This window comes from Chrysemys picta, chromosome 5 (assembly GCF_011386835.1).
Source record: "Chrysemys picta bellii isolate R12L10 chromosome 5, ASM1138683v2, whole genome shotgun sequence".
Taxonomy (NCBI): Eukaryota; Metazoa; Chordata; order Testudines; family Emydidae; genus Chrysemys; species Chrysemys picta.
Genome location: NC_088795.1, coordinates 39991741 through 40012094, shown reverse-complemented (window position 1 = coordinate 40012094; position 20354 = coordinate 39991741). Strand labels below are relative to the sequence as shown.

Genomic DNA, 20354 nt, shown 5'->3' with positions numbered 1-20354 from the left:
CCTCCTTGAGTGCCGACTCCGCAGCTCACATTGTCCAGGAAGTGCAGCCAATAGGAGCTGCAGGCAGGGGCAATGCACAGAGCCCTCTGGTTGCCCCTGAGCCTAGGAGCCAGACATGCCAGCTGCTTCTGGGAGCCACCCGAGGTAAGCGCCTCCCAGCCGGAGCCCACACCCCGAATTCCTTGCCCCACCCCCAAGGCCACTCCCACACTCCGCACCCCTCAGCCCCACTCCAAGCCCCCTTCTGAACCCAAACTCCCTCCCAGAGCCCACACCACACACCCGCTCCTGCACCAGGCTCAGCCCCCTCCCATACTCCAAACCCCTCGGCCCTACCCGCCAGCCCAAAACCTGCACACCAACCCCCTGCCCCAGAAAGTGAGTGAGGGTGGAGGACAGCGAGCGATGGAGGAAGGGAGGATGGAGTGTGTGGGGGCGGGGCATCAGAGAAGGGGCAGGGGACGGGGCAAGGGTGTTTGGGTTTGTGAGATTAGACACTTGGCAACCCTTTTTCCAACCAAAATAATACATTTAAATGCTCAAATTTTCTTTTTGAAGGAGTAAATATAAATAGTGTCCAAACTGATAATAGTATAATGGACCCAATTCTCCTCTCACATTACCAGGGCAATTCCACTGATTTCAAATGGAGTTACTCCTGGTTTACAATAGTATAAGCAAAAGGAGAATTAGGCTCAATAGTTCTTGAAACCCCAGGGGAGGTGTAGCCCTTTGCAACACCTATTCAACATGTGTACTGTCATTCCTGAGCCCTGTGCCTATTTTTAGGCCACAAAAAAACAGCCTCTCTGGGGCTGTTAGTCCTGTCAATAGCTAATCTCATCTGACTCTCCTTACATCCTCCAGCACTGAGAACCAAATTATGACTAACTCATGTATGAATGTGTTAGGGGAGAAACACTCCCTACGCTTTCTCTCCCACCCCTCCTCCAGTGCTCCCACACAGGGGAAAGCTGCTCGAGGTTAGCCAACAGTGAATTCTTAAATAGCTAAAATGAATATGATTTTAAACAATAAAATGTATTTTACACCAGATTACTATAGTTCAAAATTATCAGCATTCACATCTGTAAACAAGCAGTATAGTATAATGTACACGGATGAGACCTCTGGTTTTTTCTTTGTTACATGAAACCGAATGGCAGAATCAAACCAAGTACATTTTTCTTTCTCTAATTTTCTTATACCTGTATGTCTCATTTTATTTTTCTTTCAGGTTCTCATTGAAATATTTTTTTTCAGTACCTTTCTGTAAATATATAATTACTTAGCAAAGTCCATGCTTTTCAGAACAGCTATTTTTATACATAAACTGATCAAATGGGTAATTGTAATATACATTAATAAACTTGAGAGAGTTTACTGGATTTCAAAGCAGAGAAAAAGCTTTGAAAGTTCTGAAGGACAGACCCGGACTATATTTCATTATGCAAACATTACAGTTAGCTGAAAATTTTCCACCAGAACATTTTTTCATTGGAAAGTGCCACTTCACCAAATTTGAAACTTTCTGAGAGAATGTCCTGATGTTGACAAAATTCTATTTAGAAAACTGAATCAAAATGAAGCATTTCAACCTTAATGGATTGTTTTGATTTTTCATGTCAAAAGAATTTTTTGTTTCAAAATTTATTTTATATTATAGTATAAATTATAATGTAAAATAAAAAAGTCAAAATAGGGAAAAAAAGTTTGCAATTTTATCAAAATTGAAGTTTTCAGTTGACCCAAAACGAATTTTTTTTTAAATTTTCATTTCATGGGAAATTTCAGGGTTTTTTGATTGAAAAATTCTGATTCAGAATAAAAATAAAATTTGCAATTGCAGCATTTCCTGAAAAACCAATTCTGATTCTCATACAGCTCTATTAAGTATACCATGCAAAGATGTTACTTACTAAGGCAAATTTTTTGTTGAGAATCATCTGCTCTACCAGTGATGATTCATTATGGAAGAGATGAGGCTGCATGTGACTCCACATATGGGGAAACCACCAGAACTCATCCACAGACCCCAACAACAGGTCATCACCTTCATCCTCCTCTTCAGTTCCTGCAAAAATATTCCCCAAAAACAAACTCTCCAGGTTTGTTATGTTGTTAAAATCATTAGGAAAAACAAGAGGAACGTTAGCAATGTAATATTAGACACCAAAAATATTTCAAACAAATTTGATATTACAGTGATGTTAAATAAGGATTTTAAAAGCTCTTGAATACACAACCCCTTCTCTTCCCATATAATATGGTGGAAAAACACACCTTCCTCTCTATGAGATTGAGCAACCCTCAAAATGCATGATATAACACTGTCGTCTCATTTATGTACTGCACAAGTAACATTAGAAGCTAATACAAAAAGCAGCTAAAAAACAGACCTATAAAAAGATGGAGTATTGAAGAGGATAAATGACAATGTTAACAAGTCTTATTCAGTGTAATTTATTCAGACAAAACTCCCGTTGCAATCAATCCTGCCTTCCCTTTTTCATTACATATGCTTTTCTGAAGTATTCTCCTACCAGCCTCTTCAAATTATCCTATGCCACTCTATTCCTTTTTCTTCCCTTCTAATTCTTACCTTGTTCATGATCTCATGACATGTCAATTTCCTGCTTATCCAGTTGTATATATTGCTTCTTCCCATAAACCATACACATTTAAAAATCCTGTTTTAGCTTCTGTAAGCATCATGTTGCCATTATCATTTCACATCAAATGTAATTACTCATTTTATTTACTTATTCTTTTACTTCACTAATCTGATTTCTCTTCCAAACAAACAAAACCAAACCAAACATTCAATTACTCTACTTTCTGCACCAATCACATTGAACTATCTATCTCTATCTCCCCTTCATATTTTCCTCTTTCTTCCAGTGAACCTTTGCTTTTTCCATGATTTTATCTCTATCTCCAGCTGGGGAAATTGAGTTAGAGACTCATGTTAGAAAGGAAAAATGGGGGCAGTCAGATGTAATGATGCAGCAACCTGTCTGGGATCTTTAAGTTGGCTTTCTGATTTTAACAATATGGTCATTTCAGGGATGCTCCGATGTTGAGCCAGTTCCATAGTAATTATTTACTATTTTACAATATGGCTCAGCTTGTACCGTACACCTGCATGTGGATCTGTGCTATCCCTGAAGTTCTGGGAGGGATTGTGCAGCCTCAGGAAGGGACAGTATCTGCTCCCCTCTGTGGCGTGGAGTGAGTGGGAGGGGGCCATATCTTCTCAGACTCCCTTTCCTGCCTCCCTCCCGTTGGGGTGGCTAGGACCTCAGGGAATGCTAGCAGGGACCAATGCATTCAAGAAAGAATGAAGACAAGTGTTCTCATCCCACCCCTCTCCCATGTAATCACCACAAGAGTCAGACACAATCTAACCCTGTATGTTCTACTTTAGCTTTGAATCAATCATTTTGCATTTCTCAGTCTCATTCCTACATATCACCTCACTTCCTTGATTTCATATTAATGTCCTTCAACTCTGACATTATCTTGTGTTGTCTTTTGTCTCTCTCTGTCCCTAATGTGGTCCTATTTTGCATGCATGATTGTTTCTTTGTTCTGGCAGCATATAACATCTGCTTCCCTGTGTAAACACATTGCCTTTCTGCCTACTTAATGCCTTATCCCTTCTTTCTTTCTATTTCTACAGCTGTTCTATTATGCTTGCATAGAAGTTTTGGTTTGTTTGTTTGTTTTGGTTGTTTACCTATCTGATGATTCAAACTTCTGTATTGGTTACTTATATGAAGGGCTAAAATCTGTGGTCTTTAATCAAACAAAGCTCTCATTGAAGTCAGTGGGAAATTTTGCTTAATTAAGGACCTCAGATTTGGTCATAAGATATTAGTGCTTTTTCCACACAGAACTACATGTGCCATGATGACAAATAAACAGAAGATACTGTAAGTTATAATACAATATCACCTGGCATTCAAGACAGAAGAGGCCATATTATCCATCTTCCTCCCTCATTGCAGGTTTGTGCCAGACAGTATATTCTAAGAGTTTTGTCCAATCAAGTTTTAAATATTTCAGGAGGCTTCCAGCACTTTCCTGGAACATTACACAGTCAAACCTGGCAAATTTGAGAGTTCCACCAAAAGCAAAGAGCTCCAGTCATTAACATTTTTCTTTATTTCTTATATAAAAGAAGGATTAAAAACAAACTGAGATTTTCAGAGATGAGCCCTAAAGTTAGGCATGTAGGCCCTAATTTAGGCATTTAAATAAGTGGCATGATTTTCACAAGTGCTGAACACCCAGCAACTGCTGCTGACGCTCTTTGATGAGTGCTCAACAGTTTTGAAAATCAGGCCACTTGTTTGGGTGTTTAAATATGGGTTTAGGTGACTAAATATAGAAACTAATTTTCAATAATCTTAGCCATAGAAATTATTCTCAAATTTACTTGATCAGAGCAAGGTTTCAGAAAGGAAGCATCCAAACAGCAGTAATTCAATAACATGAACATTATAAGAGATTACATTTTTCTTTGGTTTTTCCCCGTATGTCTTTTTGAAAGACAAACACACTGGAATTTTGTTAATTGTGTTACACACACGACAAAAGCAATAAAATATATCCTAAGAAACAGAAAGATTAATGGTTGAAACCTGAAGCTCTACACGTTATCTCACACTGAGTCTACTCCAAGACCAATATTTTACATAGTGGTCAAGAAAACAGTCACAATTTACTTTCTTAATAATGATGTAAATCCTCCTGGGAAACTTTTCTGAAATGGGATATGTGTTCTGTGTTGGCCATTTTGGATTTTGAAAATTGAGTGGATGGCGAATATACACCAATTTACTACCTGTTTTACAAACAAACAGTTTGCCTTTTACAGGCTATAGGGTATATCAGCTGATCACAAGAAGAAATTTGAGTCTGATAGAATCTAGAAATAATTATAAAATATGAATACGGTGCATAAAGTGGCTGCTATTAAAAGTCAGAGATTACTACAGTTTTTCCTTATATCTAGAATAGGAAATATATGTGACAACTCTGTGTTAATAGCTCTCACATGTTTACTTTGTAAATGTTTACTTTTTAATGGCTTCTTCTCTATGCTGCCTTTGATAACAAGCTCTGATTGTGGAAAGATGTCAAAGGGACTGTGTGGGAATAGGGATCTGCTCTTGCAAATCCCTTTACAGGACTGGGACCTTAGGACTTGATCAGGAGAGGTACTGAACTCCTTGGAGTCAGCAGGCATTGAGGACACTTGACTTCTCATTCAAGGTTCTCAGTACTTCTCACGTGGCCCTTATTCTGGAGTAGCTACCAACATGAGCATTCACAGATTCATAGCTTCTAAGGCCAGAAGGGTCGACTCTGATCATCAAGTATGACCTCCTGCACAACACATACTTTAGAACTTCTCCCAAAATAATTCCTATTTGAACCACATCATGTCTTATTGAAAAACTTCCAAACTTGATTTAAAATTTGCATTGATGGATAAACCCCACAACAATAGTTCAGAGAGCTCTTACTTTGTCAAACCAGTTTAAATGTAAAGCAATGTTTTGAACATATTCTTTACTTGGTTGTGAATGGAAATTACCATTTTTAATAGAAGATATGAGTATTTAGGTATAATTTTTTGGATGTATGCACTAGATCTGACCTATATGCATTCCTGAATTTCCTACATGTAAATTGAAGTTAAGGGTCTGTTCAGCTTTCACTCATAATACATGCTTAAGAGGTTTTAAAAAGTATCACTATATGTCTAATCTACAAAGACACTGTGTAAATATATGCAGAATAATTTATATAGGTGAATCTAGTTGGTTTAATACAATATAGGAAAACTGGAAAAATGTATTTATATACCTCAGACACTAGTCTCATGGAGAATACTGCTTCAACATAAGGGTTAGTCAATGTAAACCATCCTTCAGGAATACAGTTTGACCCAGTCAGTCACACAATTATGTTATATGCTCTGAGGCAACCTGTTCTATTTGTTATATTCTTGTGAAGGAAGCTTTCCTCTTTATTCAGAACCTGAGTGCAGTTCCCTATCATCCCATTTCATTTAATACCAAAGCTGTATAATCAATGTCATTTCTACTTCCCCTACACTACAAAGATACTTCCAATCAAAATGAAAGTGATTTTAGATTTTCATTCTTACCTGTGTGGTAAAATTTCCCTGAAAATCCCAGGTTGAAAGTAAAATTTGTAATCTGAGCTCTCAAAAGATTCTGCGTATCAAGCAGGGCCTGAAATAAATATACATAAAAAAATTCATCAGGCACATGATCTTTCTTCACATACCCTGCCCCCCGTATAAAGACCATGAGAAAAATATATTTTCTTTACCTCTTAAAAACCAAAGACCAAATTTAACTCTGAAGTGCACTGCATGCATCTTCATGGAGATCAGTGGTGTGTAATTTATAACCAAAATCCTCCTCCTAATAATAATACCTATCTCTGATACAGTGCTTTTCATCTGTAGCTCTCAAAGCACTTTACAAAAGAAGTCATTATCATTAATTCCATTTTAGAGATGGGGAAACTGAGGCACGGGGAGGGGAAGAGATTTGTTGATGTTCGTTCAGCAGGCCAGTGCCAGAACCCAGAACTGAACCCAGGGCACTGGACTGGGACTCAGGAGACCTATTCCCAAGGAAACATTGACTCCCTTAAGTGTTGATTAGGGTACATACACAGAACATTTTATTGTAGCTTAGAAATTGTTGGCAAAAAAAGTCTAAGAAGAGAAAAAGTGAGATGAACATTGAAGCCTATTCTGCATCAAATAACTGGAATCTACTCCACAATGTCTGATTCACTTATTCCTCAGACAGTTAGCATACTAGCTGTCACCATAAATGTACTTGCACAAAATTAGTACAAACAAAAAGCTATCATGCTGAAAGAAATGGGTTCTTATTATTCCATCAGAGACATCTTCACTCTTCAAATTTCTAGACTAACTTCATGTGTTGTGATTCCAAGAGTTACAAATTATTTCAGGAGACGTCTCCCAAGCAGTGATACTCTAAAAGGGAAACAATGGTTTATTTATTATTTATTTATAACTCCTTGTTATATTCAGTTTTAATAAGAAAAGTATGTTAAGGTGCATATATTTTAAATCACACAAGAGAATAATTAAAATTATTGGGAGAGATTTTCAAGAGGACAGAGGGAGTCAGGCACCCAACTTTCCTTGAAATTCAATACCCTGGCTGCCATTTTTGCCCTTGAAAATCACCCCCAATAATTTTAATTCTCCTTTGTAATTTTAAATATACATGCCTTTCTTAATATCCTTTTCTAGTTATTAATTTCTTAAGAAGTGCAAATAAAGTTATTTAAAAGTAGAATACTCAAGACATCAGAATGTGAGCATCGAAGCATTTGGTAAGGATCTCCTTGTTTATAAAGTAAAGAGGAGCGAGCATTGTTTATAAATACACGCATAAAATATAGCAGAAGAAAATAATATTAAAAAACCCTACAACAACAACAGTGGAAATTCAGAGCCATAAAAAGCCCTCTATCTTCAGTGCAACTGTGCTTGCTTAAAGAAGGGATGAATTTGACCAAAAGAACAATTTTTTCAAAAGTTTTGATGATCAGTGAATAGAGTTAGGCATATCCTGAATTTGCTCCTCAGTTGTTGAGACTAATGCTGATGTTACTAATTGCTAATTATGAGACTAATTGCTTATGTTACACAGCTAAGGGCACAGATTTTGTTACAAGACAGACACAAAACTGAAACCATTGAGAAACATCACTTTTTTTGTTCCATGCTGTCCAGCTTGACCTGGAGCTGAAAGGGTATCATGTTGTTTTCCCCCTGCTGGGCATCCCCTTCTTTGTCACAGTAGAACTAGCAACACTGCCATCAGAGAGCTGTTGGAAGCTTTTCATAAACAAAATGGGTAAGGTAAAGATTACTCTTTCTTCACTGGAAGGGAAAGCTGGAACAGTGTCCTCTGAATAAAGGACTAAAAGAGAATGAGAGGAGTGGAACAAAAATTAAACGTAGTTGAGAGCACGTTGAGAGTTTTCAGGCAGAACACAAAAACAATCTCTTCAGAGCCTGTGCAGCATGAACTCTAGTGCAGGCTGAAAAGAGGTTAGAGATCATCAATGACCAATAAAGGCAAAGGATATTAAAGTGTGGGGATTCCTACTCTGGTTGAAAGTAGAGACTCCATAGGGTTTATTATTAAAATAATCTCTGAGCTGGTGAGATTTGACCCAATGAAGGAACTGATCTTTGCAAACAGATGTTACTGGATACACAGATGGAAAGACACAGGGGGGCAAGCAAACTGGTAGTACCCTTATTATGATAATAATGGATACCTTTGAAAGAGATAGGTTGCTGAGTTCAGCCTGACAGAAAAAATTTACATATATGGCCATAAGCTCCTATTATTTCTGGATTACATCCAGCTGCCCAGGCCAGAAGAAAAGGTCTTGCATAAACTTTAAAAGCCTTCCAGAAAATGTGATATTGAGGTGCTTGAATACCAATGGAATAGGCACATCAGAAATAAGAAAGATAGAGATGATAGGATAACTGCATTCTTTTTGCAGCATAAAGGAAAGAAAAATTTAGGGCAAAACTCACATTTAGTGAGATAAGGATTCTGCCCCAGAAAGCTGGGTTAAAGTGAAGCCTGAATTCCAGATGAACAGCTCAGAATGTTAATGTAACTTTTATAATTCTTACTAAAGATGACTTCAATTTCAAATGTTCTTTCCTGAGTCCACCTACAACATAAACATTTTCTGACAATAGTCTCTGGCCAGGTTACATTCAACTTCTTTAGGTTATGTTCACTGCTATGGGTCTGTTTCTGAATTGTAAGATTATGATATTGTAGCTAAAGGCTTTAGCTTGCATCCTACTGAGCAATTGTCTAGATACCTTCCTATCATTTACAACATAGTGTCTAAATGACAGAAGAACAGAAGGAAAAATGAAAAAAGAAATTGTGGAAATGCTGGAGAAATATAGCTTTGTAGAAATTCCTCATTGCACATTTCTAACATTATAGTTGTTACATCATTGATATGACCATTTAAATTATTTGAAAATGGGGAGAGTGGGAGAGATACACACTCTATATCATCTCTGTGACAACCTGATTCTGTTTTTTAATTTTTATTGAAGGGAGAAGAGAATCAGTTTTAGTTATCACCTTCATTCATCAATGACGGCAACAGTCCTTTTAGCTGAATTTCATGTGGGCCACAAATCATGACAAGATGTGCTTTGCTGTTGAACCTACATGATTGTTTCCTGTCATAAATAACATGTACTAATCTCCAAAAGTAATCTGGAGTTTGTTTTTTTAGAGAGTAAACTTTGAAAGATTTTTTGTAGTCACATAGAATCATAGAAATGGAGAGCTGGAAAGGACCTGAAGTGGTCATCTGATTCAGCCCCCGAAGCTGCGGCAGAACCAAGTATACCTAGCCCATCCCTGACAGGTGTTTGTCTAACCTACTCTTAAAAACCTCCAGCGATGGGGATTCCACAACCACCCTTGGAAGCCTATTTCAGAACTTTATTACTCTAATAATTAAAAAGTTTTCCCTAATATTTATCCAAAATCCCTTTTGCTGCTGCTAACTTCTTGTCCCAATTGCAGAGGACATGATGAACAATTGATCATGGTCCTATTAGTAGCAGTCCTATTTATAGATTTAAAGACTGTTATTAGGAGTGTCCACCCCCTCAAATTTATCTCCCATGTGCAACATACAACACTCCTGTTAATACACCTCAGTATGATATTAACCTTTTGCTCAGCTACATCATATTGTTGGCTCATATTCAGTTTTTGATCCACTCTAAACCCCAGATCCTTTTCAGCAGTGTTTCTACCTAGCCAGTTAATCCTTATTTTGTAGTTGTCCATTTGATTTTTCTTTCCCAAGTATTGTACTTTGCCACTTGTCTTTATTGAATTTCATCTTGTTGATTTCAGACCAATTCTCCAATTTGTGAAGGTCATTTTAAATTCTAATCCCTACAGAGTGCTAGCAACTCCTCCCAGCCTGGGATCGGCCACAAATTTTATAAGCATTAATTAATAAGCATCCATTATCCAAGTCATTAATGAAAATAATTGATTTTTATTAGAATCAATAGGAGTCATGCTGCTAAAATCTTGCATAGCTCTTTGAAGATTTACCAGCTAATGCCCACAGTACCTCTGCCTATCTGCACTCTACTTGTGCTATCTCCAAAACAGGTGAGTGCAGCTCTACTGTGAACTATGTTCTAGACAGACAAGCTGATCTAACATTTAGTTGTCATGCCTATGATTATTTTCTGGGTGACTTGACATTTTACTCATCGTTAAGGTTCTAAAAACAAAATGCTAAACTTTTGAAAAATATATAGCCGCAGATGGCAGGGACTATTACTGTGTGTGTCTGAGAAAAAGACAGAGAGAGAGAGAGAATGTGAGGGGGGAGGGAGGACAGTAGAGTCTGAAGTTTAATTTCTAAATGCTGTTTCATGTACTCAAGGTAATCTGGTGTGGGGTTTGTATATTATGATTGCTTTTATGAGCAATCTCTGGCTATCTGCATTAGCTGAGTTACACAAATACCATATTCAGTACTAGTGTATTTTATAACCTGTTCATTGAAGTCTCTATATATTTACAAATAATATTTTTGTCTATTGCTATCATTGCATTTGTTATGCAATATCAGAAACAGTTGGCTGTCCTACTATTATGCACATGGTTAAAATATAAATAATTTTATTTCTTTGCCACTTCTTCTAGCTAGGACCTTAGGCTGTGGACATTGCTTCCACCTGAGCTCAAGAATCTTTTAGCATTCATCCTATACCGCAAGACTCTCTTCTTTCAAGAGAGAGAGAGAGAGAGAGAAAGGAAGCCTGCTAAACAGCTGACCATATCTCCATCAGCCACCATCCCAAAATAATCCTTGAGAAGCCAACATAACCTACGAGAGGGATGAAAATGGTCCTGGTTATAATACACTGCTTCTTTTAATTCTTATACACCTCTACACCAATATAACGCTGTCCTCAGGAGCCAAAAAATCTTACCGCGTTATAGGTGAAACCGCATTATATCAAACTTGCTTTTATCTGTCGGAGTGCGCAGCCCCGCCCCCCCGGAGCACTGCTTTACCGCGTTATATCCTAATTCGTGTTATATCGGATCGCGTTATATCGGGGTATAGGTGTATCTGGCATATAGGTACTATAGTGACAAATATAAAAAAATCCATAGATACACGAGATAAATATATAGGGACAGATTCTCAGCTGGTAAAAATCAGTTTAACTCCACTGAAGTCATTGGAGCTACTCCATTTTCATTTATGAGTTTATATCACAGGAAATGTAGGCCTTTAAGCCCATAATTAACATTTTATGGGGTCTACAACTATATTTTGGTCATTGTCATCTCCTGTCTGATAAACTGCCATGACCATTTACAAGCTGACTCTTAAAATAATAGCCTAAGTAATTTTCAAGAAAACTAAGCTCCCAAGAGCAGTGGTTCCCAAAATATGGTCCAAGGAGCACTTGCTGATGGTCCATGTTCAAGCTGGCTGGTCACATGGCACTGGCTCCTCCTCCATGTTCAAGTTGCTGAATAGCATTTTAAAAAGATAAATACTTTGAACCCACCTTCAGAGGGGATTTAGCTAAACCAAGCTAAGGCCATTTTATTTCTGAATGAGAGTACCTACCTAGGGATTTAATACACTTTAATTACCTTTAGTTAATTCATTTTAACTTTCCTGGGTGACATATTAACAAGTCCTAAGAAAACTATTTACAAAGATGCTGCAACTGCAGCTAGCATTCTAGTCATGTGCACACAGACTGCTGTCCTAGTGCCTCCTCCAAATTCTTCGCTCCTGCAACCCCTGTTCCTCTCTTCAAGTTCCATGAACGTTGCTATAGTACCTGCTCACAAAAGCTAAAGAGATAAGAACAGGAGGGAGGAGCTGAACAACATTATATATGTAAATTGTTATATTACCTCTGAGCATGCACTTGTTAGCTGCAGCAAATTTGGCAAATCACATTTTTGATGGAGCCTTGACAGTACCCCTTTAATGGTTTAACATTCTGTTATTTGTACCTTTTCATATATGCTTTATGAATAGTTTAATATACTTTCATAGATTTTGCTTATGACCAGAGTTGTTTCCCTTGTGATAAATTATGTATTTGTGGAACTTCATTAAAATTCAATGTATATTCTTTCTGGATTTCCAAGATTATATTTTTGACATCCATTACCATAAGCACATAGTGTATACAATAAAAGGAATAATTGCTTTGGGTATACTGTATACATTTTTAAAAACATTTTGAATATTCTTCAGACAAAAGGAGGAGAATACAGTTCCTTAAGATATAGTAGCGTCAGGAAACAATTAGTTCCAAATCCTGCTTTCAAATAAAAGCAAACATGGGTGTTGATAAGTCTGCAAAGTCACTTTTCATATATAACAGTTTTAAAGTACTGTATGCTAGCAGAATGCTTAATTACAATTGGCCAGGTAATGTAGCGGCTAAATTTAAAACAGAAATGCTATATACAAGCTCCTGGGGGAAAGGAACTGAGTATCTAGAGCCAGCCATTCAAGAACTGCTGCTATTCTCAGCCAGTGATAGTCTTTTTGGAACTGTAGCAAGTGTGCTTTTTAAATCTCTTAATGGCCATACTCAGGGACCCAATCCTGAAGTTGCAACATATACAAAACTCCGATTGATTGTGGTTTTGGTATAACCTGCACCCATTGATCAGGTCCGTGACTCTGAGGACTTCAAAGCATTTCCTAACCATCAAGAGCCTGATCCAGGGCCCACTGACGTCAGTGAGAGTCTTTTCATTCATTTCAATAAGTAAGGGATCACGTTCTAATTAGGCATCACAACACCCCTGTAGAATGAGGCACAGAGAGGTTAATGCTATAATCTTCATTAAGGTCTGATCTTGTGTGCCTCAGTTTTTCCAGTGTCCAACTTGAGAAAGGCTTGCAAATTTTGAGAAGAAGAATTCACTAAATTTCAGTGTTACATTTTTTAAGATGCTAGTAGTAAAAAAGTTTAAATGATATACAACAATATAAAAATATGATCTGAAGACTGGAAGTGCTCCTCTAATTTTTCAGCAAAATACACTGACATCCTCAGTGATATCTTCAAAATACATTGGCATCCTCATTTATATCAAATGCAGTAAATGATTTTGATGATGAAGTGATTGCACACTGTTGGGATATTGTGCGCTTTCATCTCAGTGAATCATCTGCACAAACAAAAACCATAAGAAATATTTCTGACAACCTCTTGCACCACTTCTTTCTTCTTGGGGGCTTAAGAGGAAAGCTAGAGGGAGCAAGCTAATTATGGAAAGGTAGGTAGAAGGTTTTAAGTACCTGGCACCAATTATATTTAATAAACTAATGCAATTAGCAGTGCTGTTTTCAGGATTCTATGTGGAATTCTTCATTATTAGTTCTTGATTAAACTGTGGCTTGATAGAAGGGATGAGTATTACTAGCCCATCTTAAATGTTTTCATCATTCTGATGTTAATAGAAAGAAAACCCCTCCATTTCTTTTAATCAAAGGTCAAAAACTCGGGCCAATTAAAATAGCAGAACTAATAAACACCCTGCTGGAGCATATCATATTTTTTCCCTGGAGTTTGATCATGCAGGATTTTAAGTTCAATAGAGGGTACACTGATTCGATCTTATTTTTTTCTAAACCTTCAACTGCTTATAAAATAGCAGGGAGGCATAGGTGAATTCCCGAAGCAGAATAAAACTGTAAATAAAACCAAGTAACTTCTCATCTTTAATTTGCATTTAAAAAGCTATTGTACATCCATTAATTTTAGTTCTTGCGAAAGGTGATGAACTGAGAGCTCAAAACTGAAAATGTATTAGCCATGAAACAAGAACATCTCAGACAAGTTCCCCGAGCCTCTGAGCTGCCTCAGTCATGAGCCGTGTCTTGCAGATAGTAGTTCAGATTCTATGAGTTCACTCCTTGGCCACTTTGCGGTGACTGTTTGATCTTGCCTGTGTTGATTATATCCTATATAAGCAGGGCCTGCTCCAGCGTTTTTGCCACCCGAAGCGGAAAAAAAAAAAAAGCCCCTTTCCATTGGCTGCCCCAAGCACTTGGTTGGTGCGCTGGTGCCTGGAGCCGGCCCTATATATAAGCAACAGATAAACTATAAGGGTGTTTTCTAGGGCATGCTGAACAGACCACAATGTTCATTAGGAACCAGATTGAAACAAGTAACTCAGTCTTCATGGGTCATTGAACAACCAATTATAACAAGTTTTGGTCCTTACTAATTCAGACTCAAAGAGACACGTAGGTGTGAAGGATCTTTGTCCCACTGCTTCCCTCATGAGACATCTGATGTTCTAACGGTCTCTCATATATTGTTCACCAAGATACATACTAATTGCAAAAATAAAAAAATTAAAGTCAGTGCTATTAAATCCACTGTAACATACGCGCTGTATTGCCACCCAGTTCAGAAACACCACAGAAATGCTACCAAAGTTCCTAATATTACTCAGTCTCTAACAGAATGTTTACTTTCTATTTAATGCATCTCGAAATACAACCTCCAGTTTTACCTTGCACCAGAGCCAGCTGCAGAGGAATTATTCAAAATTTTCAGGATTTGGGGACAAATGCTACATTCTGACCCCCACAGGCATGGAAGGTGCTTGATGCAATGGAGTTGCTATGGGATCTATTGCTTTGAGAGCAGTCTGTGAAGTTGATACTCCACACCGGCAGTGCATTATTGAGCTGTGCTGTGCTGCATGGGGCCTGTTTCCTTAGAAGTGCAGAACTGTGTGTGCATGCGCATATGCATGTGTGTATGTTGAGTTTTGTGAAGGGCTAGAAGATTCAATACTTTTTGGATCCACATGCCTAAACTCCTGACACAGGGGCATGCAGGAGCCCCAGGTTCTATTAACTGCTGGGCTGTGGCAGTTGTGCAGCAATCTGATAGGTTCATGGGTGGATTTCTTTGCTGACCTCCTAGTAGATCACCTTGTCCAAAGTCTAAGGTTTTAAAAGATTAAAAAATTTTCAGACTCGCATCTTCTACCGTGGTCTGTGCAAAAAAAAGAAAGAAAGAAATGTGGGTTTTAAAGCACATCCATTAAGTGCACACAGTTCTGGATGCACCTTTTTGAACAGACTTTGGTCTGAAATCTGTGCCTAATGTTCATTCTTTTTCTCGGTGGCTCTTTCCTGCCTGAAACCAGATACACTGAGACTCAACTGTCCCCATAACCATAAAAGCTAGTGCTTCCAACTGCAGAGAATTTAAAATAAATCATGTCTTACAGATTCTGTTTGTTTGCATCTTTACACAAGATAAGGCCACAAACAATCAGAGTTTGATAATGGATACTACTTGCTCACCTATTTTCCAGGGCATAAAATATTTCAGGCATTTGAATTGTCAATTTTTTTCATCGTTCAGAGATACCATTGAAAAACATCTACAGTAAAAAGCTATTACATGCTCAGAGAGAAATTCAAGTCTATATTCTAAGGTATAACAAGTTTCAATTTAGACAGCTTAAAAGGAAGAGTAGTCACTAAAGTTTGTGGCTTTACTAAACATTGGCCACAGTCAAGGAAAACCAGTTTTGGGTCGTTCTTTTTTATTTTTCCCAGTGAGACAAAGGCTAATAGACAAGCACAATATTCCAGCATTAATGCTTGGCTTTATGTATTAGGGAGCTCAGTGTACAAACAAAAGAAAACATGGTCCCTTGTGTTTAGACAAACTCTCAGTGGAAAAGTCTTGAATCTGGTTCACACAAGTGTAAGGGGCATAGTTATCATTGTATGGTTGAATAAACTGGTCAAGCCAAGGGCTAGCTGGCCCAGGGTAGGGTTGGCCCAGTGCACAAAGGGATGGAGATGGTATGACCCACTCATACTCCATGAGTATAAATGTACTCCTCATCTTGACTCCTAATAAACTCTATGCAATTCATGATCCTGTTTTATGGCTTGAGTTAGTGAAACCAGAAAAGAAGAGATGAGTATTGTGCTCTTCATCTTGGAGAACTGGGAACACCACTGAGGGAAGTTCTCTTTCCCCCTCCCTCTTAATTGCCAAGGAGAATCTTTGGTCAATGGCCAGATGGGCCTATAGACTTTAAGGCCAGAAGGGACCATCATAATCACCTAATCTGACCTCCTGCACATCACAGGCCACAGAACCTCACCCACCCACCACCATCTTTTCTCCCTGACTGCTCTGTCAGAATTGACAGTTGGGAGTCTTTGTTTATGACAGTCAATTGGGGTATAAAGGGCTCCACTCACCACAGGTGCATCTTCTTGTGGCTAGGCATAGCATAGTGGCTGCCTCCCTGTATGGTTCCCCCGTGTATGATCACTGTCACTACAGTGATCTCTCTTCTGGCAACTTGGCTCTCCTGGCCAATCAATTAATCATCAATTAAGCCTAGCTTTCCCTCTTGCAGGGGCTGCCTGGTATGTTAATTGCCCTTTCAGGCTCACATTAACCTTGTGTGGGGTAAACACAAGGGAGTAACAAGTGAATAGGTGTTCTCCCTTTTTCAGCTGCTCTGAATTCCCTTTACTGAGCATTTACAGCTAGCTCAGCATAGGCCTCATAGCTGGAGGTATATGAACAGTGGTATACGGGATTCAGGAAGAGAGAGAGAGAAAAAAAAAAAGAGCAGGTATGACGGCTTTATGGCACGATCTAACAGCAACCACAGTCAAGAAGAGTCGTAGGCCCTGATCCTCAGCTAGTCAAAATTCATATAGCTCCACTGATTTCTATGGATTTACACGAGCGAGGGATCTGGTCACTAGCCTGTAAGGGAGTTATTGTATTAGCAGAGCTAAAATAAGAAGTTTGTGGGTTTGGGAAGGGTGCTAAGAAGAGAGAAAAAAGTAAGTGTAAATGTGTTAAAATATCAACAGTATCAATCTTTTAGTTTAAACAACTAGTGATCATTCATTTCTGAAGGACTTAAAAAACATCTAAGACCAAACATATATAGACCAATTTCCAAACCTTCACATATAAGTTCATGGACTGAATTCTATGTTTGTGGGCTCAAATTAACATACATGAACCTAAATGGGGAAACTAACCTACAGGATAATACATTTCACTCTAAGGAACTTCTATCAGACATGCAGCCTAAATTTTTGTTTTCCTGTTATACCTCAGTATACCACATTAAATAATTCCTTTCCATTCTTGGTGTTTACAGGGCTTTTCTACATGGTGTTTTAGCAAGCCAAGGGATGAATGTACAGTACTTTAGCTTGCCATGGACTAACTGGCTGTGTGGACATTGCTACCACACACTACAAGTTCCAGCTGTAACAACACATTTCACTATGGGACCACACAGCCAGTTAATATGTGGTAGGCTAGAGCACTATAAATTTACATCCCAGCTTGCTGTGCATGAAGGGTATGTCTACACTGCAGCTGGGAAGTCTGATTCCCAGCAAGGGTAGACAGATTCGTGCTAATTCAGCTCAATCTGACACGCTAAAAACAACATATATTTCTTACTATATGTTCTATTCTATGCATCTGATGAAGTGGGCTGTAGCCCACGAAAGCTTATGCTCAAATAAATTTGTTAGTCTCTAAGGTGCGACCAGTACTCCTGTTCTTTTAACATGGATATTGTTGCATGAGTGGCAGTTCAGGTTAGCTATGTAAACTCAGACTCAGGAGGTTAGGTGGGCTTGGACTCTGGTGGCAGTATGATTCATTGCCATGCAGCAACATCCACACTAGAGTCTTGCAACCCATCCCAAACCCAATGGAACCTGACTACAAATATCAGGTTTGGGTCAAGTTGGGTCTGAAAAAAACTCAACCCTCTGGGGGTCATGTCATGTCACCTCTGATCACCTCTGCCAGCCTGCGGGGTCAGCGTAGCGGTGGCTGCATGCCCTGCTCCTGCCAGCCACTGCTACCTCACTGCACTTTGTGGGTGCTGTGGAGTGAACATGCTGATGAATTCCTATCTATAACTGATGTTTTAGGGTTACCATATATCAGGTTCCCAAAAAGAGGACACCACAAAGGGGATAGAGGTGGGGCGGAAGGGGAGCTGGAGAGGGTATTTGGAGGGGTGCCGGAGGGTGTGTTGTTTACTGGGAAGGAGTATTTGTGGTGCACTGGAGAGGGGTGTGTATACTGGGAGCGGGTTTTGGGGCAAAGACCCATTAGTACAAACAATGACTGTTTATGTCCTCAAAATTGAGGTGACTAGCATCATCATTATGCAAGGGATATTCCCTGGGGGCCAAATCTATCTGGCATACATACCCTTTGCGCTGATGGAACAACAAAAAGGGGCCTTCTCTGAGCCAAATATTTGGCCTTGAGCCATTTTCACCAGATAGACCCTTAAAAAGAGCTCAGTTTCTGCTCCTCACTACCTATAAACATTTTAATAAATCAATCTTGTATTTGATTAATAGTAACTTAATAAAAGTGAATGAGTCATAACACTGATTAGAACCACACAGGGGTCGGGGGGGGGGGGGGAGGGGGGAACAGTGTCACTCACACAACTCCACCAGTCCACCTCTACTCAAGGCCTACTGCATTATTTTAGTTATTACCTATTTACCCTTTTCATTTTCACATTTTTTACAAAGGTTCCTATCTTGCAACTATGGATTTAAAACCCACAACTGCAATGCATATAGATTAAGCCATGGAATAAATAGTACATAGATCAAGTTATGGAGTAGAGTCAAGGATGAAAATTTGCAAAATTAGGTGCCCAAAATTCGTCTCTTACATGTATATTAATCCTAAAGCAGCAGCCTGATTTTTAGAGGAGCTGAACGTGTGAAACTTCCATTGACTACAACAGGAGCTGCTCGTATTCAGCATCTCTAAAATTCAGGCCACTTCCTTTGGTGCCTAAATCTGGATTTAGGGGCACAACTTTACACAAGGAAGTGAAAGGATGCACCAAATCAGAGGAATTTAAGGGCGTATGTGGTTATTTAATTCTCTCTTTAGCACTGGTGCCCCCTTTTTTGGGGTGGGGGGGAGGAGGGAAGGAGTTGAGGCTTATTTTTACTGTAGAAAATATCAAAAGAGAAAAAGTTATTTTTCAAATTCCTTTCCTTGCAGGTAACAGACGTCACGCTCTCTGTATCTGTAAGATGCATATATGACATAGGGATTGCATCTAGTTTCTAGAAGCTTGAAAGTCATTTCATTATATGGGGGGGGGGAGGCACACAAGCTGGAGAAATCGCAGGAGTCACTGGCAACAATCAAGAAGAAAAGCCAAAGATTTGGACTGTAACTGTGGAGCAGCAAGACTCATTAAAAATACAGCATCTATGCAATAGAACATAACCTCAGCAAGCTTATTACAGATAAGATGTTTTCTTGAAGCATTAATGAGATGAAGAATATATTAAAGATTAAAAACCACAATATAATTGGAATCCTAGGGAGAACCAAGGTGAGTCACCTAATAAAATTCTTAATTCAGCAGCTTTCTAGTTTGCAGAACTATGGGGTAAATTATAGAGGTCCTGATCCTCAACTGTCAAAACAGCAACTTAGGATCAGTGGCAGCCAGCCTCACTTAAAGCATTTGAATTACTACCCTTGAGCTGGAATGGCAAAAGTACCAAGGACATCACTTCTGTCATTACTGCTTGAAAGCACTGAAAGCAAGACACAGAAGGTGACTACTCTTTTGCAACAATTTGCTATACAAAATTTTACTAATTTAAGATTCTCTTCCATTCTAAGGATTGCTAAACTTGCATGTGAATTAGTGTTGAAGTATCAGGACACTGCTAATGATTAAATGGTATTTTAGGAAAATGGTTCATAAGTCTATTATGTGTCTGTGTGCAGAACATTTGGTTTTGGAATGGGTGATAATACTTTTATCTTTACAAGAAAAAAGGTAAAATAAAAAAAATAGAGATCGCCTTGAAGTCTGCAGAGAACAAGAAGCTAGAACTGTCAAAAGACTGCGTATTGGAATCCTCAGAGGCATTGACTATTCTCTCGTTCCTGTGGTTTTGTTTTGTAAGGGTGATCTTCGAAAATCAGTCATGTTGTTAGACACTTTTCCCAGACCGAACTGTTGAAATGGAAGAACATTTTCAAAAGCAATCTACTAAGGAAGGGCTAATAAGACAGACTTTCCCGCCCCCCTTTTCTGATTTGCTCTGTCATTTTGTCATGCTGTGATCCTGCTTCTTGATGTAGGCTTAAGAGT

At 38.6% G+C, this 20354-nt stretch overlaps 1 protein-coding gene across 2 annotated transcripts in view; it reads right to left on the bottom strand.

Annotated features, from left to right (window-relative positions):
* LOC101950484 (N-deacetylase and N-sulfotransferase 3) overlaps positions 1-20354 on the bottom strand; it is a 101868-nt gene that overhangs the window by 58207 nt on the left and 23307 nt on the right. For both annotated transcript variants that reach the window (XM_005290314.5, XM_065596284.1), the window contains exons 3-4: positions 6182-6269; positions 1920-2074 (exon numbers count right to left, since the gene is read on the bottom strand). In XM_005290314.5, coding sequence (XP_005290371.2) covers positions 1920-2074; positions 6182-6269 — 243 coding nt within the window. The remainder of the gene's footprint in view (positions 1-1919; positions 2075-6181; positions 6270-20354) is intronic.